Below are 21,417 nucleotides of genomic sequence, written 5' to 3'. Positions count from 1 at the left end.
TGTTTGGCCCATATCCTTCTAAATCTTTCCTATCCATGTACCTGTCCAAATGTTTTTTAAACGTTATGATAGTATCTACCTATCAACTACCTCTTCTGGCAGCTCATCCCATATAACTTCCAACCTTCAAGTAAAAGCTGCACCTCAGGTTCCTATAATTTCTTTCCCCTCTGAACTTAAACCTATGACCTCTGGTTCTTGATTCCCTGACTCTGGGTAAAGAACTCTGTGGATATATCCTATCTGCTCCTCTCATGATCTATAAGATCACCCCTCATCCTCCTGCGCTCCAAGGAATAAAGTCCTAGTCTGCTCAACATCTGGCTACAGCCCAGGCCCTCGAGTCCTGGCAACAGACCATAATCAGTGAGGATAGGGGACAAATTATCCTCGACAATAATTCTTGTACTCACCAAGTACAAACCAAATTCAATTTACAAATATGCGGACATCACCGTAGTGGGCCTTATATCAAATAATGACGAGACAGAGGACAGGAAGGAGATTCAGAACCTTGTGGAATCTTGCGTCAGGACAACAACCTTTCTCTCAATGTCAGCAAGACAAGGGAGATAGTGATTGACTTCAGGATGCAAAGTGGTACACATATCCTGGTATATATTGAAGGTGCCAAGTAGAGATGGTTGAAAGCTTCGAGTTCCTTGGAGTAAATATCACTAGCAACTTGTCTTGGACCAGCCAAGAAACTACACCAAACCACGACTTCCTTACAAGGGCTAGGAAGTTCGTCATGTCCCCAACAATCCTCGCCAATTTTATAGATGTGCGTAGAAAGCATTATATCAAGATGCATCATAGCATGGTTGGGGACCACAAGAAATTGCAGAGAATTGTGGACACAGCCCAGGTCATCACACAAACCAACCTCCCATGCATTGACTCCATCTACACTTCACGCTGTCCCGGCAAGGTCACCAGCGTAATCAAGGATGAGTCTCACCCCAGTCCCTCTCTATCCCCTCTCCCATTAGACAAGAGGTACAGAGGTATGAAAACACCTATCTCCAGATTCAGGGACAGGTTCTTCCCAGCTGTTATCAGGCAACTGAACCATCCTATCAACAACCAGCGAGCGGCCCCGAGCTATTATCTTCCTCATTGGAAACCTTCAGACTATCTTTAATCGGACTTTACTGGACTTTATCTTGCACTAAATGTTAATCCCTTTATCATGTATCTGTACACTGTGGAGGGCTTGATTGTAATCATGTCTAGTCTATCCATTGATGGTTAGCATGTGACAATAAATTAAACGCAAATCCTCGTAGATCTTTGCATGCTTTCCAACTTAATAACATCTTTCCAATAATAGGATGACCATAACCGAACACAACTCTCTAAATGTGGCCTCACCAATGTCTTGTACAACTGTAACACAGCCTCCCAAATTCTACATTCAATACTCTGCATCTGCATCTATGTATCTGCCCTCCTAGATCACACAGCTCTACAACACTCCCCAGAGCCCTGCCATCCACTGTGTAGGTTAGACTTCCCAAAATGCAAGACCTCACACTTATCTGTATTAGACTCTATCAACCATCCTCAGACCACCAGGCCAATGATCAAGATCCCGCAGCAAGTTTTGACAACCATCTTCGTTATCTACAATGCCACCCACCTTTATGATAATCATGTGGATGCTTTAATTGACACCTCTTCAAAACCGTAGGATGTAGATCATCAGGTGCTGGCGATTTATCACCTCTTCGATATTACTTTTTTATGAATATTGATTTATTTGATTACAGATCTGTAATTTCCCCACCATTTGTGGGAGATTTTGTAATGTTGTTTTCCATAAGGATAGACACAAAAAAGTTATTTAATTTCTCTGTCACCTTGCCATAATTCCTTCTGTCTCAGCCTTTAAGGGAACCACATGATCTTTTTCTAGCTAGTTAGTTCCTTTTTTACACACTGTATCCACTGATGCTTCAACAGGCTGTTTCTGGCTTTCAGCCTAGACTATTTCTGTGCTGAATTGAATTTTTTTCAAAATCATTGCTTTTCTTGGCAACACTATAAAACTTTTTCTTTGATCCAATGCTATCATTAACCTCCCTTGGTAACCATGTATGGATAATATTTCTTAATACATTTTTTGTCTGCAAATGGATATGGATTCTTGTAAACTATGTATTAATTCTTTAAAAGTTATTCATTGTAGGTCACACCTTTTAACCTAGTTCTCCAATCTACCGAGGACAAGTCACACCTCATTAATCAATATTTTGCTTTGTTCAGCTTTAACTATCTGGTTTCAGATTAAACTATATAATAGTCAATCTTTATATAAAATTTAATTTCCCACACGAACGCGTCTTTGACCACCAGATCGTCAATGAATCCTTTCTCATTGCACAACACACTAGATCTAAAATATCTTGTTCCCTCAAGGGTGGCACAGTTACGCAGCGGTAGAGTTGTTGCCTTACAGCGCCAGAGACCCGGGTTCAATCCTGACTATGGGTGCTGTCTGTATGAGTTTGTACGCTCTCCCCGTGACCTGCATGGGTTTCCTCCCACTCTAAAGAATTACAGGTTTGTCGGCTAATTGGTTTGGTAGAAATGTAAATTGTTCCTAGTGTGTGTAGGATAGTGTTAGTGTGCGGGGATCACTGGTCGGTGCGGACTTGGTAGGCCGAAGGGTCTGTTTCTGTTGTGTATCTCTAAACTAAACTAAACAAAACTCATTGGCTTCTCAACATACTAATCTGATCGAACCATCTTTTATACAGTCCATTACTTTTTCCTCACACCATTAACAATTGGGTCAAGATTTGGGTGAGGAATGCTGGCACCACAGGGGAATGGAATTGCTTTATCAGAACCTGGCAAGGACTCAATTGGCAAAATGCTTCCTCGTGTGCTGTAACAATTCTTTCAGTGCCAGAGGAATTTTGTTGAGATCTCTGAGGGAGCTTGATGCGATTTGTGTACAGGTTCTTGGTGGGGTTTGGTTGAAACATCCAGAGGAGCAGGTTGAAATCTGTCAGGGGCAATGATGTAACTCCATGCCAGCACATAGGCATCAGTTCCGACGACACCTAAATTATACCTTAACCGTCTTCCCCCTACTCTTTCCGTACCCAAAGTATTTTATTGGACACTTCCAGTAATGGATGATACTCATCTTCCTTTAACTGGAAACTCAAATGTTTTGTCATTTCTTCCTGCCAAAATCTTACATCATTTGCAACCTTGGCAGGTGGTTCAAGGCTCAGCAGACTCCGATTCATGTTGATCACCAGAGATAGACACAAAATGCTGGAATAATCTCATCTACTGCATCCAGTTTTCACGATGTGGCTCCTGTACATTGGCGAGACAAATCGCAGACCTGGCGACCGTTTTGCTGAACACTTACGCTCGGTGCGCTAAGGCCTACTGGATCTTCTGGTTTCTGACTCCCACTTTAACTCCCCTTCCCATTCCCAATTATGATCTTTCTGTCCGGGCCCCCCTCCACTGCCAGAGAGAGGGCCCAAGCAAATTGGAAGAACAGTATCTCATAGTTAGCTTGCGTTGCTTACAACCCGATGGCAAAAATAGTGAATTGTCTAATTTTAGGGAACTTCTACAAATGCCTAACCCCCCAATAAAAGTTCCACAGTTCGTAACAATGTATCGCTCATGGGCTCACATCATCTCTAGCCAACAATCGGCCTACCAGGGAACCTCCGTGTCAGAGGTCATCTCTTGCTGGCCCCGATTTGTCATGGTTTATTTTCTAGCTTCCAATCCTACCTGTGTTGTCACTCTCAGGGAGTTATGGATTCGGATCACAAGATCCCTCTGTACTCGATCCCATAACTATGCATATGTGAACATATTTCATCAATAACAATGACTTAAGTAGAGAGTTGTGGGACATTTACCTGGAGATCCAACCTCACCACAAGCCTCTTCCTTTTCTCGCACTAATTGCTCCAGCTCGTGTGTGTATGAGACCAACCGGTTCTCTGCTTCTGCATCAGATGCAATATCTGTCAACAGAAAGATCAAACAGGAGCCTTGAGATCAGTGGGGAGAAAGCAGAATCTAGGATCTGGGCACAGAATGTAGAGAGTTTAGATTAAAGGGCCTGTCCCACTGCGGCGACCTAATTGGCGAGTTTAGAAGAGTTTGCCCTCGACTCATACTCGCAGCATGGTCGACACGAGGTCCAAGGAGGTCTTTGTAACTCTCCTTCATGCTCGAGAGTAGTCCCCGCGTACTCGAGGCCTCAACTAGGTCGCGGCGTTTGTTTTCAACATGCTGAAAAATGCCCGCGAGTAAAAAATGGTTGCCATGGAAAAAATCAATATTTTTTTACTCGTAGGTTTAGTCGAGGTAGGTCAAAGTAGGTTGTAATGTTATCATAGGTAATCGAAGGCAATCAAAGCTAATCGAAGGTAAAGCTCATTGAGGAAAGAAAAGGTAAGTAAACCGACCGATAATGTTAAATGCCCGCTAAACTTTATTAAAAGTTGTCTGGCTTCTTAAAAGTGTCTCCACTCCTTCTCTCCCCTCTCTCATGCTTTAAATTTTGTACCTTCTGCCTGACATGAGAGGGAAAAAGTAAAAAAAAGACCATGGTGTAAATGGTGCCTGATCACACTGGCTGGGGTGGGGGTGGGGGGCAGGTTTTACATGATGGGCTACATCCAATACTGCATTGGGAGCTTCAGCCTGGATTACGTGCCCAAATCTCACGAGCAAACTGCTAACCTCCCACCCCACTGGGCCTTGTCTGACACCATGGGTACAGACTTGCATTACTTTGTTGGAGGCAAGAATAAGAGACCATGGATAGAAGGTTAAGTGTAAGATATTTAGAAACACCTCGCTACAGAGGGTTGTGAGGCTGTAGCTCAATCCCCTCAATCCCAGCCTTCAAGATTCAGGGTATGTAGAAAAGAACTGCAGATGCTGGTGAAAGGCTCAAGGTCAATTTATAGATGAATATGGCTATTTAGGTTATTAAACTGATTAGAGCCATTAGTGAACCATTAGAAGGGAAAAGGTCATCTCCAACTAGTTGCCAACAGGCTGAAGTCTGTCCTGTAGCTTTGATGAAGTGGATGCAGCTCATTCTGATGGCTCTTCTCCATGTCCAAGCCCAACCTCGGTGCAATGCTTAATCCTCATGTAGGGTTAATTAATAGTCTTGCTTTGGAGGGGTCACTGGGAAAGTGTGACGATGAGATGATGGATTTCAAAACAATGTTAGAGAGAGATGTAGTTTAATCTATAATCGGGTTTACAATTCAGAGGTAAGAGATGGTTTGGATATGGTTGAGGCAAATTTGAAAGGGGTGATGGAAGAACAAGCAAATTCACAGTTCTCTGGATGATAGAGAATAACAGAGCTGGATGTAGCAAAAGGGGCCCCGTATGACAAGCCCAGGGTTGTAAATATCAGCGAGAATCAGGCTGAATACAGAGGAATGATAGAGGAAGTGAAAATTAAAATGAGAAGCAGAGAGTGTGTGAGAACAGATCAGCTGTCAACGTGTAAAGGGGAATCCAGAAGTGTTCATTAGGCATATAAATAGTAAAAAGGGGTAGTACATATGCAGTGTTGTATATTAACGTTAAAAATGGGAATGTTAAAAGATACCGACAGGGTGTTAAAGCACTAAATGGGTATTTTGTATTTGTCGTCACATGCGGTGAAGGAGAGGATAGGTGAGACACTGGATATATTTAAGATTTATAGCACGGAAGCATTAGAAACGTTGGATGAATGTGCGATTGTTAAGTCATCAAGACGAGAGGGCATGTACCCGGGGATTCTGAGGGAAGCAAGGAGGAAGTCACAGAGCCACTGAATGTGATCTTCCGGTGTTCTTTGGCTAATGTGGTGGTGTGAAGGGCCTGTCCCACGAGCATGCGACTCCATGCGGCAAGCGCGACCTGACGTGGTCGCTTGAGCCGTACGGCCTCGCGGGGCCGGTCTCACTTCGATCGCCGGAGCCGTATGGAGTTGTGCAGAGCTGGTCCCGACATCGCGCGGGGCTCCGAAAAACTGACCATGCTCAAAAATTCCGCGCGGCAACGGCCTGCCGCCCCGCAGCCGCCTCGACACCGTACGCACCGCCTTGACGGGCGTGCGAAGCGTCTCGACGCCGTACGTTACGCGCGAAGTTCCCACGGACTTTGCTCGAACTTCACGTCAGTCATTCGACCTCCGCGCGGCCCTCACTTCCGGTTTGGTCGCGCTTGCCGCATGCAGGTCGCATGCTCGTGGGACAGGCCCTTTACGGTACAGAGAGTAGTAAATGTCTCCATTGTTCAAAAAGGGGAGAAACGGCAAGTTCACAACTACAATCCATTGAACTTGTTAGTGAGAAATCACAGATCACTGATCTGGAGCAGGTTTCGCAGTCTCCCAGAGTTAAAGTATGAACTGAACTGAGTCAGCAGGGATTTGTGAGGTGAAATCATGTTTAACCAATTTAGAAGAGCCTTTTGGTAAAGATAATGGAGTTGATAGGGTGTGCAATAAGCTTTTGATGAGGTACCCCTGGTGTATTAGAAAAAGTGAGGGGCATGGTGTATGAAAGGAACAATATCATGGATACAAAGTTGGCAAAGTAACGGGCAGTAGAGGTGAATGGTTGTTTGTCAGAGCCGAGGATGGTCAATAGACACAAGAAGATGCAAATGTTGGATTCTTCAAGACAAAGCACAAAGTGGCGGAGTGACTCAGGAGGTAAGGCAACATATGTGGAGGACATGGAAAGTAATGTCTCGGTTTGGGAGCCAACTTTTCTTTTTCTTAGTGTGTGTGTGTGTGTGTGTGTGTGTGTGTGTGTGTGTGTGTGTGTGTGTGTGTGTGTGTGTGTGTGTGTGTGTGTGTGTGTGTGTGTGTGTGTGTGTGTGTGTGTGTGTGTGTGTAACACTTTCTGCACTGTTACCCCCTGGGCCCACACACTTTACCCCGCCCTCCCCTCCCTGAGCCTACACTCTCTGTCCCAACCTGTGTGTGTGTGTGTGTGTGTGTGTGTGAGCTCATACCCTTTTGGGTTGCAAGCTAACCAAACGGAATAGGACGTGCTCTTCCTATATTTTGCATGTAGCCTCACTCTGGCAGTTGAGGAAGCTGAGGACAAACAGGTCAAACAGACCCAGCGCAATGGTGGCCTGATCTATCCATGGTCTCGCTGATGTTAAGGAGGCCACATCAGCAACACCAAAGAGAAGGTGCATGTGAACCTCTATCTCACCTGGAAGACTTGCTGGGGTCCCTCAAAAGATGTGAGGGAGGGGGTGCAGGGACAGGTGTTACACTCCTGTGGTTACAGGAGAAGTACCTGCGGAGATGAATAGTGGTTTTCCCCTGTGACCATCGTTAGGTCCATCAAGTTCTTTGATCTAATTCAATGATTTGGTGCAAGCCACACTTTCTAAATTTGAAGGTAATATAAAACTTGCCAGCTGAAGTTGTGACCTGCCAAAAGGATAGTGATAAATTGCAGCAGGATGTACAGATATATGGAATCGGATATATAGGATATGGAATGGCAAAGGTGTGGAGGATAAAGTTTAATGCAGAAAAATGTGAGGTGATGTGCTTTGTTGGGGATGATGAGCGGAGGCAATATTGTTCTAAAAGGGATGCAGGAGCCAAGGGACCATTGAACGTGACAGGTCAAGTTGAGAAAGTGGTTCATAAGGAAAACAAGACCGAGGTGTAGAGGACCTGTATGAAATAAAAGGGGGTAAAATTAAGAGTGACACAAAGCAGAAATGTCATGCAATATTTGATTAGGATCTGGAATATACTGCCTGCAGATGAGGAAATGGGAACTTTCATCATGGTCTTCAAGAGAGAATTGAAAATAAAGATATAGTGGAGAAAAAGAGAAAGGAGCAATAGATCAAAATGGAATGTCGCTTTTAGATTCAAACTAACAATAACAAGATTTAAGGGACATTTGGATAGATACATGGATAGGAAAGGTTCAGTGGATATGGGTCAAACACTCGCAAATGGACAAGTGTAGATGGGCCTCTTGGTTGGAATGGATGAATTGGGCCTGAGGGCTGTTTCCATGCTGTTGATATTGAATTGCGGGCTAACGGGAAGGCACATGCTTTTCCCAATGATGGAGATGTGTGGTGCAAGTTTTTTTTTCCCTCAGAGGGTATTAGGGGTCTGGAACGCATTGTCAGAAGTGGTGGTTGAGGTAGATACAGTAGTGGTGTTTATAGAGGCTGTTAGATGCTTTGAGTGTATCAGAGCTCCAGACTCTATACCAAGTGTAGGTATAGAAACATAGAAACATAGAAATTAGGTGCAGGAGTAGGCCATTCGGCCCTTCGAGCCTGCACCGCCATTCAATATGATCATGGCTGATCATCCAACTCAGTATCCCGTACCTGTCTTCTCTCCATACCCTCTGATCCCCTTAGCCACAAGGGCCACATCTAACTCCCTCTTAAATATAGCCAATGAACTGGCCTCGACTACCTTCTGTGGCAGGGAGTTCCAGAGATTCACTACTCTCTGTGTGAAAAAAGTTCTCCTCATCTCGGTTTTAAAGGATTTCCCCCTTATCCTTAAGCTGTGACCCCTTGTCCTGGACTTCCCCAACATCGGGAGCAATCTTCCTGCATCTAGCCTGTCCAACCCCTTAAGAATTTTGTAAGTTTCTATAAGATCCCCTCTCAATCTCCTAAATTCTAGAGAGTATAAACCAAGTCTATCCAGTCTTTCTTCATAAGACAGTCCTGACATCCCAGGAATCAGTCTGGTGAACCTTCTCTGCACTCCCTCTATGGCAATAATGTCCTTCCTCAGATTTGGAGACCAAAACTGTACGCAATACTCCAGGTGTGGTCTCACCAAGACCCTGTACAACTGCAGTAGAACCTCCCTGCTCCTATACTCAAATCCTTTTGCTATGAAAGCTAACATACCATTCGCTTTCTTCACTGCCTGCTGCACCTGCATGCCCACTTTCAATGACTGGTGTACCATGACACCCAGGTCTCGCTGCATCTCCCCTTTTCCTAGTCGGCCACCATTTAGATAATAGTCTGCTTTCATGTTTTTGCCACCAAAATGGATAACCTCACATTTATCCACATTATACTGCATCTGCCAAACATTTGCCCACTCACCCAGCCTATCCAAGTCACCTTGCAGTCTCCTAGCATCCTCCTCACAGCTAACACTGCTCCCCAGCTTAGTGTCATCCGCAAACTTGGAGATATTGCCTTCAATTCCCTCATCCAGATCATTAATATATATTGTAAATAGCTGGGGTATGTTGCAAAGCCTACCTGAAGCGTCGCTGAATATCTGCCGCTGAGGTTGTGCGCGATTTTGGCGCCGTTTAGAGGGGGCGGGTTTAAAACGCGATTTTCTCTAAGCTGTTCCAATCGAAAATGTTCAGCCTAGTTAATTATTAACGAAAAATCGCTGATAGACCCCGTCGCAAAAGCTATTATTAGGTTTAAAGGCCTTGAATAATAGTTATAGTAGTTTAAAAATCAATCTTTAAACCCGCGACCGTCAGCAACCGCAGGGTCTCATAAAGAAAATAGCAGAAGGTAGGCTGTATATTTTTACATTCAAAAGGGCTTCTAAAGATCCTTTTATACAAAATTTAATATTGCGAGTAGCTCAATTTGGGCCCATTATATCGCGCAGTATTTTTCTCGGCATTTGAGGGCACAAATCTACCGCAATGTGAACGTTCTAAACCAGCGCGTTCCACAGGAACCCACTAGAAAGCTGATTTAAATGGGCATTTATTTACAGCAATTTAACACTAAATTCCTTCCATTTGGCCTATAAATTAATGTAAAATGAGATTTAAAAATCATGTTTTATTGTGAATTATTTGTGAATATTATTTGGACATTTAGGCTATTTAAAAATGTTAATCATTTATTAAGAAATGGATAGATGTTTAGATCTAGTAATTGAAGTCTGAAATTAACTACAATTAGGTAACTAACTAATTATATGCTTTAATTTCAGGTCATCCAAGTAAGATTATTTTATATTTGTTTCAGAATGCTTCAATCTATGATAACTGAAAATTTCATTCAGTTCTCTTAATTTTTAAGAAAGTTATGGGCTTTTGACTGTTCACGATCACAACTTTTTTGTTATGTCCATAGAAAATCAATAGGGAACAAGATGCTCATTTCCGAGTATGAAAATGGCCATAACTTTTTAAATACTTGAGATATGAAAGTGAATTAGGTGTCAAATTAAACTTATTTTTATGCTTTATCTGATGGGATAAATTACAGACTTGATTTTTAAAATCTCAAAATTTTGTAACATTGCTACCAAGTGAGATTTAGCATACCATCCTCCAATGATGAACTGCCCTCCTCCTCATCTGGGCTCAACTCCTCCTTCATCTGCTTTTCTGGAATGCAATGGAGAAAGTGAAATAATTAAAGAACCATAAAGTCCCAGAGCAGCCTCAAGCAACAGCTCAGATTTCTAATGGGATGCATTTATCAGCTAAAAATCACTTGTTTATTTTTTTTAATTTGAAGTCACCATTAACTCCAAGGGCATGTCATCAAATAAAATTTACCACAGAGCCACAGAAACATTACACAATTAAACATTACACAAACAAACAAGATGGGAGGTCGGTTTGAAGTAACGTCCTGATGACAAGAGGTGGAGTGATTCAGGAGATGAGTTTCTGAGCATCGGAGCCAGATAGTTGAAGCACAGCATTCAGAGGCGGTGATTAATATGGCGAGAGTGCAAAAGGCAGGAATTGAGCAGCGCAGCTTCCTTAGAGTTACAGGGACAAGGAGGATTTGCAGATACTGCAGGATGAGGCCAAGGAGAGTTGAAAACAAGAAAACAAGAATGAGATATTTTAAATATAAAGAAAGAACGTAGAGGCATCTTGCAGCTTCTGTAATCAGATGTTGTGATATTGGTTCTTCATCCAGGATTTATAATTCCATTTCCAACTCATTCTTTACAAATCTGACCATCACATACTTCCTTGTAATATGGGCCATTCAGCCCATCAACTCTATGCTAGAAGCCTATTGATCTAATTCCCACACTTACTACCCCTGTGAAGAACACTCTCCTCCGTCCCCAACTACTTTCCCCGATTCTCTACCAACAAGAGAGGTAATTGAAGCAGCCAGTTAACTGGCTGATCCGCAAGTCTTTGTAACGTGGGAGAAAACCAGAGCACCCGGAGGCAATCCACATGGCCAGATGGAGGACGTGTAAACAGACAGGACCCGAGGTCAGGATTGAACCCAGGTTGCTGGAGCTGTGAGGCAGCAGCTCTACCAGCTGCACCACTGTCACGCCCAACCAGTCAGGAACTATTCTCACCATCAGCCCCCCGACCCGTCTCCCATTCAATTCCCATCCCTGCAATATTTAGCACCAATCCCACTTTAATTCCACTCTCATCCCTTTCATTTTACTCTGATCGAGGAATCAACATGCGATGTAGCATTATCTATCCCTGTATGCTTCCTGCCTTTAATTTGTAACAGCTCTTCCTTGTGACTCACCAGGACTGATACACCCTCCCCGAGGCCAATGTATTTACACCTGGCTTCCTCTCCACAGGGATAGCTGACACTTTCTGCACTGTTACCCCCTGGGCCCACACACTTTACCCCGCCCTCCCCTCCCTGAGCCTACACTCTCTGTCCCAACCTCCCATCCCCTGGGCCACAACCCCTCATCCCTGTGCCATTGGCGTTGTTCACTCTGACACTGATGCCCCAAAAGAGAGGGAGAGCAGAAGGAAAGCAGCGTAATGGCCAGGCTGTCTTTAACAAAACAAAACTACCTCCAGACAGGGTGTCCAACCATGCTCGAACTGCTTCATTCCGAAATGGGGGAACATCAGAGGCTATATTTGGGAAAAAATAAAAGCTAGTGAACAGACGAATTGAAAGATATGTCAGCTGATGTGAGGAAAGGATTGTCACCTCTCAAACATGCGCAATCTATACTAAACATATCTAAACCAATGTAGGGAACTGAACGCCCAAAACAACACCAGTGGGCGACAGGCACACAATGCCAGAAACCAGCAGCAAATAACACAATGGCAATAGTGAACAGGCGCGCAGTGCCTACAGCAGCACCGACTGTGAACTGGTGCACACTGCCATACATTAGCACCAAATTACAGGCACGCAACACCTGAAACCAGTGTCAAACGGGAGCAGGCGTCAATACCAGAACACAGTCGCTACAGTGCACAGGTGAAACAAGCTCCAGGCAACAGGTAGAAAATGCCACGACTAGCATCAACAGGGACAGGCGTACAATACTAGACCAACAAGGATCAAGCGCAGAATGCAGAAACTAGCATCAGAGAACAGGCGCACAATGCCAGAACCAGCAGCAGCTGTGTAAAGATGCATAACCAGCAGCGACAGTGAACAGGCCAGCCATATCCAATTCTATTTAACACATTCACACTCCCGATATCTTTAGTTAACCCACAGGGATTGTCAATATCTAATGTTATTCAACACTCCCTTCTCATTAACGAGTTCAATGTGTGAGCTTCACTTTGTGGGATATGAGGGGACATGGTTTCGGAGACTAATGTCATTGGTTAGGGTAGACACAACATGCTAGAGTATCTCAGCAGGTCAGGCAGCTTTAAAAAAAATTTAGTTTAGTGATACAGCACAGAAACAGGCTCTTCGGCCCACTGAATCCGCACCGACCAGCGATTCCCGCACATTAACACTATCCTACACATACTAGGGACAATTTACATTTATACCAAGCCAATTAACCTACAAACCTGTACGTCTTTGGAGTGTGGGAGCAAACCGAAGAACTCGAAGAAAACCCGTCACAGGAGGAAAGTACAAACTCCGTACAGACAGCACCCATAGTCAGGATCAAACCTGGATCTGGTGCTGTAAAGCAGCAACTCTACCGCTGTGCCACTGTGCAGCATCTCTGGAGGAAATGGATGTGATGATTTGGATTGGGATCGTTCTTCAGACTGGCTGTAGGTGGCGGGAGTTATAGTCATATTGCACGGAAATAGGGTATTTGGCCCACTGAGTTCGCATTAACCATCAATTACCCATCTACTCTAACCGTAAGATAATCCTATTTCATTCTCTCCAGATTCCCACCAATTCTCCCCTCATCTACACACTAGGTGTGTACCCATGCAATCACGGGGAACGTGCACACTCCACAGTCAGCATCTGAGGTCAGGACTGAACCCAGATCTCTGACACTGTGAGGCAGCAGCTTACTAGTTGTGATAATGTGCCATGCCTCGAATATCAGAGGTAATCTGCCTGAACAAGAAGAACAGGCCCACAAGCTCGTTACACCTGATGTAGTCAATGACAGAACAACACCTACTAGCCGGCGGCAGACTCCTGGTCTCTGGGTTATGTCCCATCTGCACTGTAGACCTAACAGAGGTGGTGTCATTTGGCAAACAGTGACGAATGAGTGGACAGGGACACTTCAAAATTAACCCATTACAGATTAAATCCAAACCTCCTACTGATTATCACCTACCATATATCCTCAGCAAATTAATTAGTGAGGGGAACATTAGGGACATGCAGGATTGTCACTGAGCAAAGGTGGAAATATAAAATCCCAACCCAGCAAAGGTAAGCACCAATCTGACTGCATGCTAACTCGTGAAACTAAAAGGAACTAAACCACAAACAGATCAGATCAACTCTCGACAGGGTGTGAGACCCTTAGCTGTGGAGACAAAGCCTTGTGTTCCAGTGGCATCACAACATGAGGCCTATGGAGAATTGCCCAGGTATGTCCAACCACAGAAGGCAGGATCATTCCAATCAGTCTACTCCCGGTCATCTACTCTCTGCTCTTGATTAGTCAGGGTGTCCACGATAATGGGGGAAGGTAGATCAGCAATGATTGAATGGCAGAGTAGACTTGATGGGCTGAATGGCCTAATTCTGCTCCTATGAACTTATCAACAAGGTGTAGTTGATGGTACCATCAAACTATCAACGACCTGTTCATTACTGCCTGGCTTGGTTTACAGTCCAGGCTCAAACTCAGACTAAACGACTTGGTCCAAAGGTAAGGTGAGTGTGATTCTCTTGCCATCAAAGGAGCAGTTGACCACATATGGCATCAAGGAGCACTGATCAAAAACAGAAATCAATGCAAACCCCTCCATGGGATGAAGTTACTGTATATCATCCACCAGTTTCATAAGGGTCCATCATTTGAGTTGCAGACAAAAATACAGGACGTTCAGTTACTTTACTTCCGTTACATGGGGTGTTTGCTGATGATTGAACAATGTTCTATTTGAAACTCCACAACAAATGAGGCAGAACACACCTGTGTGCAGCAAGTCCTAGACAACATTCAGGCATGGGTTGGTAAGCATCAAATAGCATTTGTATCACAACTTTCTAAGCAAAGTTCAATTTCCAGAAACCCACTGTTGATATTCAACTGGGAGTCACCAGGACCAGAACCTCAGCTGGGACAGCCACATAAATACCGTGGTTGCAAGGGAAGGTCAGAGGCTGGGAGTCTTGTGGCAGGAGACTCACCCATGGCATCACAAACCTTTCCACTATCTACACGGCACAGCTCAGGAGCACGGTGAATGCTAATTGCATGCTTGGGTGATTACAGCTCCAGAAATTCTCAACCCTGCAGGGCAAAGTAGCCCATTTACACACTCGTCGTTCATTACCTCCAGCTTCAATGCATGATGACTGCAATGTCCACCAAATGTACTGCAGATTTCACAGATTATTGAACGCTACTCCTGTCAATATCCAAATGGCCACTTTTATTTCACCTTGGCGTTATGGGTCATGGTAGATGATAACTGTCCAGTAGCCCGGTGTGTTTAAACCGGTCAAGAAGCAGTAGCTGATGAGAGTCCGCTTGTCAGCACAAGTTTCACCGACACTCTGGAGACCATCTCCGACCACACGACTGGCGTGCACTCCAGACCCCTAGCTCACACGCTGGACTAACGTACGAGCCAGATGCCCAACCATTGGGATTTCTAAACGAACAAAATACCGGATTATCGGAGTTCTATTGTGCAACAGGAATAGAGATGTACGCATCCCAGCAATGTTTGTTTGATTCCAGGAGAATATCCTGCCCAATACTTCCTCCTGGGTCCGTGGGCCTCTGATATGATCCCCAGTGATCCGTCTCCTCTTACACACATCCACCAACTCATTGGAATGCCCCAGCCTGGGTAGGTGGGGAGTAAGATACAAAAAGCTGGAGTAACTCAGAGCGTCAGACAGTGTCTCTGGAGAAAAGGAAGACGTGACGTTTTGGGTCGAGACCCTTTCTTCGAAAAGTGTTAAGATCAGTGAAGGGTTTTGAAGTTTAATAACTTAAACTGCAAACGATAGTAAAAGATGTTCTGCTTGTCAGTTTATTCATGCGAGGATGAGGTTGTAATGGGAAACACAGGCAATTCAAAGCTGACACAGGGAAAAAGACTTTAATAAAATGCACATAAGGTAGAGGTGTGAAAAAGGCTCCAGGCAGGAACTAGACGGTCTCCTCGAGAAGACAAGCAACAGGCAAAGGAGGCTCGGAAAAGTGAGCTCCATCTATAATCTGGGAACGTAGTTATTAGTTGGTGCAGGAAGATTGTACACTCACCATTCAGCACCTCCCACACACTGTCTGGGCATGTGACACTCCCCCACACACGGTCCCAGTGCGACCCCTCCCACATGCGGTCTGAATGCGTGACCCCATCCCACACACAGTCCCAGTGCGTGATCACCCTCCCACATGCAGTCTCAATGCGTGATCACCCTCCCACATGCGGTCTCAATGCGTGACACCCTCACACACATGGCCCATGCGTGACCCTCTCCCACATGCAGTCCCAGTGCATGATCTCCCTCCCACATGCAGTCTCAATGCGTGACTCCCTCGCACACATGGCCCATGCGTGACCCCATCCCACATGCGGTCCCAATGCGACCCCCTACCGACATGCGGTCCCAGCACGTCACCCACCCACATGCGGTCCCAGTGCAACCCCCTCCCACATGCGGCCCCAGTGTGTGTCACCCTCAGCATGCAACATTCTCCCACACATGATCCCTGTGCGTGCCACCCTCCCACACACGGTCCCGATGCATGGTCAGCCTGTACTCTGCTGTTTCCAGCACCACTGTGCCCACTGCCCCGCTGCCTTGGCACTGTCTTGCCCTCGGTGGCATCTCTCCTACATGACGCCCCCTTGTGGACTCTGACACTGCTCCGTACCTTCTGGGTCTGGGGCTGCTGGAAGGATTGCCCCTTCCTGGCCCGTGATGTGTGTCCAGTGCACGTCCGCCTTGATTTCCAGCGGATCAATGGGGCTGACGAGCTGACGCACCCTCAGGCTCGAAGCTGCTCCGTAGGTGCGGGGCCAGTGAAGCGACAGGAATGGGAGCGGAAAGGAGGGTGGAGAAAGAGAGATCACAGAAAAGTGAGGCAGACCATGGAACATAGAGAGCAGATGCAAAGAGCGGAGAAATGCATGCAATGAGCAGCACAGTGCAGCAGAGTTGTTGGAGAGGCACGCTCCCTCTCCAGCTCATAGTCACCACACCAGGCCGGTCAGTCTATGCTGGCACCTGGCAAAGCAATCCCATACTTTCCTTTCAGCCCTGAGTCTGAGTCTCTCTCTCTCCCCCCCCCCCCCACCCCATGCAATTCATTTTTGACAGCACCGTCTGACCCTGTTCCCACAACCCCGCAGCAGGGCGAGTGAGGACCTAAACTCTCTGGGAACTCTTGTTTCCCCTTGTATTTCCCTTTTGCCCGTAGCCCCACTGGTCCCAGAACCTCCTGCATGGAACACCCTCCTTCTGTTTACTCTCCATAGGCCTGAGAGGACAACAGAGGCAGGGGTGGGCCATTCGGCCCCTCGTATCTCTGCCATTCAAGATCACGGCTGATTTTCTGTCTGGACATCATTTTCCTGCACTATCCACATGCCCCTCAATTCCCTTCATACCAATACATCAACTGATCTCTTTAATGTACTGAGTAACTGACTTGTCTCTGGAACCACAAAAATTCCTGCCACTGACCCCAATCCTGTTCTTTCCCAACAAATTCCTGTACAATTATTCTTACTTCCGAAAACGCCCAATATTCCAGCCTCTGGTCCCCTTCAGGAATTATCTTACTGTGACTATACAGCAGAACCTAGCACTGAACACAACGGTCAAATCTGGTCATGATTCCTTCCCATCCAGGTGCTCACCTGGATTCATGAATTCCTGCACTATCAGGCATTCTCCCTGCTCCCATTATTCCCTAATCCAGAAAAGAGTCCACCCAATCCTGTCCGACACAAAATCCAGTCCTCTTAACCCAAAACCATCCTCACCTGTCTCGGCCCAACCCGGTCCTCCCAGTCCAGTCCTCCCAACCTTGTCCGTTCTCCTAGCCCAGTCCCGTTCTCCCAGCCTGGTCCAACCTTCCAGAACAGTGCTCCCAGCTTTATGTGGTCTTCCCAACCCAGTCTTCCCAGCCCTGTTTCATCCTCCCAGCCCTGGACTCCAACCTTCCTCCAGTCTTCCTATCCAAGTCCTCCCAGCCCCATCCAGTCCTCCAAGCACCATCTAATCCTCCCAGCCCAGTCCGATCCTCCAGCCTGGCTAGGCCTGACCATGACCAGCCCTGCAGCAAACACCACAGCGCAGCCTGGCAATGATGGGCAGTGCCAGCCCAGCGTTCCACACCGTGGTTCAGGCCACTCCTACATGGCACAGACTCACCCCACCCAGCACAGCACCTCACAGCTTTGCATAGCCCAGCTCTCCCCCTGCCACACAGTCTGGGACAAAAACATGGGGCTATGTGCAACAGCGAAGAATGCCTCTGCTGGACACTGTGTAAAGCAAGTTAGTGCACACACGCAGATACAGGCCACAAGCCATGCAGAGACCTCGAGGGCGGTGAGAAACACTCACCATCAACAGCCGGACAAGTGCAGCACACAGCGGATCAAGCTGCGGAGCTGGAGGCACTCAGCACCCACACACTCCAGTGTTAGGCAGCAATGCTCTCCACTCCAGGAGGGGTTAATGTCATCAGCAAAGGAAGTTGCAGTGTGGCCCAGATGCTGAGGGGCACACAGGGTGTGCTGGAGAGAGTCGGTGACAGGCGGAACATGGGAACTGTCATTTCCAATCAAGCCCAGTGACTATAGTGTGTGTGCCAGGGCATCCCTGGGTGGTGTGTGTGTGTGTGAGAGAGAAAGGACAGCCCAGAGTCGTGAGTGAGTGTGCGTGCATGCGAGAGAGAGAGAGAGAACAGCCCGGGGGGGGGGGGGGGGGGTGGGGGGGGAGGAGGAAGAAAAAGAGAGAGAATGAGGGAGAGGGAGAGGGAGAGGGAGGGGGGGGAGGGAGGGAGAGGGAAAGAGAAAGAGAATCAGGATAGCCCAGGGTCATGAGTGTGTGTGTGCCAGGGCTTCCCAGGGTGGTGAGTGTGCGCCAACAATGCGGGCAAAACGCTAAACAATGTAAGTGTGAGGGAGATTCTCCCTCTGGGCTGAGATAGCAACTCTGTGACGGTCCATGCCCCGTGACGGATTGCTCCCATTGCCAGTGCCCCGATCCCTAGTGTTGGTGATCACACTGTGATGTCGTAAGTGGAGCGTTAGAGTGGACAGTCCATGCAGTCCAGCGTGACAGTTCTGTGTGGATGATAGTATTTGCCGGGCATTCCCCTGCATGCATTCCCATCATAAATGGGGAGTCTGCACACAAGACCTGTCCCTCTGACTGTGTAAAAAGCATTGTCTTGACCACACCTTCCTCTCCCAATCCCCGTCGCTTTGAACTGAATTTTTGTTCCGGCTGCCACCAATTGTGAGCTCCAGCCTCTGCCCGTGCAATCACAAAGCAGCTGGTGCCCGCTTTAAAGGGGTGGATTGTATCTGATTAGTGCTGTTGAGCTCTGTACTTGCAGAGAAGCAAAGCAGATACCTCTGAACACATGGTTGTCCTCTTCATCAGACAGTTGATGGACCCAGAGCCCAAACTGGAGCTCCTTCTCCCAGGGGCAGTACTCGCCCTCTTCAGAGAGAGAGGGAGGGAGGAAGAGGAACACATACACACACACACACGCACACACACACACACACATACACACGCACACAGGCATATACATGTGCAGTTCCACAGATTTATACCGTCATAGTTGCATACAAAGATATAGTCACACACAGACAGACATACATTGATCCACAGCCATGAGACACACACAAACACACAGACATTAAAAAAACATTTAGACAGAAATAGATACATGCACATACAAGTGAAATCCCATCCATATCCCCACACATGTATATGGCCATAGACGCACACACACATACAGTCCCACACACAGATGGATAAATAAATACAGTCACAGACAGACAAACACACACATACACACACGCACAGAGTGGGGTAAAGGAAAACATGAAGTACAGTTAGTGCAGGAAATTCAGAGAGGCCAGTCTGGTTGATGTTTAGAGAGGTAATCTTACACAGGCATCCTTGGCGAGGGGGGAGGGAGTTCTCAATTGGGAGCAGAGCTAGAGTCTCAGGGCGGGGTTTATCTTTGCCCCCTTGCTTCTGCTGGGCTGTGATGGCTGCAGTGACCAAGGCCAGGATGACCGAGGAGCCTAGGTAAGATTAACATCTTTATCTCTGCCCCACCAGATCACTGCTAGTTGGTCTTTGGTGCCTATTTCTGCTGCTGGGACAGGATCGGCTGTTCACACCCTGCTCTGCCCCAGTTACCAGCGCTGTCTGAGGCTGTGGGGTGGAGGGTGGGCGAGTGTGGAGTAATGAACATAGCTGAATAAATCTTGGTGTGCTCCTGCTCACAACTCTCAGCCAGTTCAGTGGGCTTCCTGGTGCAAGGTGCAGCCAATGAAAGCTGGCCTTGACAGACCTGATGCTGAGCAAGCCAATGGAGTAGCGCGAGATGTAGTGATTGCATCCCATGGATCATCCAAGATTGGATCCTGAGAGATCCCGGATATGATAGAGGCCTGCAGCCTCTTCACCTTCCACAGGCCTGCACCAAGACTGCAGGGAGGCACTGCAATACCTCAGAGCCTCTTTATTCTTTAGGTCATCAGTGATGGGAATTGTACCTTTAATTTGCCATTCTATCCCATATTTGATGAATCGCACCCCTACCCCCTCGCCACCCTGCCCACCCAATTACTTGTCCATTCTTAAGACTAGAAACCTCACACTCGATCAAACAGGCAATTCTCACCTGCACCACTTCAGGAAATGAAAGAGAACCTCCAAGATCCAGAAACAGACACCGCCTCACCACACCTTAAGCCTACTTGCCAGTTAATGCTGATTGAGGTCAAATTGACAGTCACGGCGCCAGGAGGGCGGGTGTGGGGGAGCAGTGAAGCTCACACCACCTTCCTTGCCAATAATAACAGATTTAAAAATAAAAGGAAGGAATTTCTCAACATTCTCACCAAAACCTCAGCAGACCCACAGAAACCCACAAAAAATCTCCAGAATTCTATCAATTTCCAAACTCCCAACTCTGCCTGAACTGTAACCACTTGGCATTCCTTCGCAATCACCAGGGTGGAGTGATATACTCAGACGTACGAACTAGGGCCCATGGCTACTCCAGCTTCTTCATGCCTGTGCTGCCATTCAACAAGATTGTTTTTCATCAGCTCAGCCCCATTTTACTGCTCTCTCCCCGTGAGCCATGGTTCCTTTAATATCCAAACATTGATCAAACTTTTTTGAATGGATTCCATGACTGAACCTACACCGCACTCTGGGGTAGAGAATTCCATGTGTTTGTCACCAGGGGCACAAAGAATCTCAGTCCGATTCCCAGTTCTCATCCAAATTCTGAGACTGTTCCCTAGTCCTGGACTCCTCGTTCAGGGAATCATCCTCCCTGTGTCTAGCCTGTTGTTGATCTGTGCATTTCAAAGGGATCTCCAGTCATTCCTCCAAACTCTAGAGAATGCAGACTCACTCCACCTGGCAGTCCCACCATCCTTGGAGGTAGTCTGATGAATCTTCACTTCACCGGATGGCACGATGGTGCTGCGGTAAAGCTACTCGCTTACAGCGCCAGAGACCCGGGTTCGATCTTGACCACGGGTGCTGTCTGTATGGAGTTTGTACGTTCTCCCCATGACCTGCGTGGGTTTTCACCAGGATCTCCGCTTTACCCCACGTTCCAAAGACGTATAGGTTAATTGGCTTGGTATAATTGTAAATTGTCCCCTATTGTGTAGGATAATGTAAGTGTGCGGGGATCACTGGTCGGGCCTTTGTCCGAGCTGCATCTCTAAACTAAACTAAACACTGCATTCCCTCTTTGGCATGTACATTGTTTCTTCGGTAAGGAGACCAGGTGCGGTTTCA

At 46.6% G+C, this 21,417-nt stretch overlaps 1 protein-coding gene across 15 annotated transcripts in view; it reads right to left on the bottom strand.

Annotated features, from left to right (window-relative positions):
• mical3 (microtubule associated monooxygenase, calponin and LIM domain containing 3) overlaps positions 1–21,417 on the bottom strand; it is a 203,319-nt gene that overhangs the window by 36,689 nt on the left and 145,213 nt on the right. For 12 of the 15 annotated variants that reach the window (XM_033037780.1, XM_033037784.1, XM_033037782.1 and 9 more), the window contains 5 exons: positions 18,988–19,077; positions 16,271–16,396; positions 11,820–11,882; positions 10,338–10,400; positions 3,903–4,010 (listed from right to left, as the gene is read on the bottom strand). In XM_033037780.1, coding sequence (XP_032893671.1) covers positions 3,903–4,010; positions 10,338–10,400; positions 11,820–11,882; positions 16,271–16,396; positions 18,988–19,077 — 450 coding nt within the window. The remainder of the gene's footprint in view (positions 1–3,902; positions 4,011–10,337; positions 10,401–11,819; positions 11,883–16,270; positions 16,397–18,987; positions 19,078–21,417) is intronic. The other 3 variants (XM_033037783.1, XM_033037786.1, XM_033037790.1) reach the window with 3 other exon arrangements.

This window comes from Amblyraja radiata, chromosome 19 (genome assembly GCF_010909765.2).
Source record: "Amblyraja radiata isolate CabotCenter1 chromosome 19, sAmbRad1.1.pri, whole genome shotgun sequence".
Lineage (NCBI taxonomy): Eukaryota > Metazoa > Chordata > Chondrichthyes > Rajiformes > Rajidae > Amblyraja > Amblyraja radiata.
Note: the sequence above shows the minus strand (reverse complement) of the source record. Positions and strands in the feature narration are given on the sequence as shown.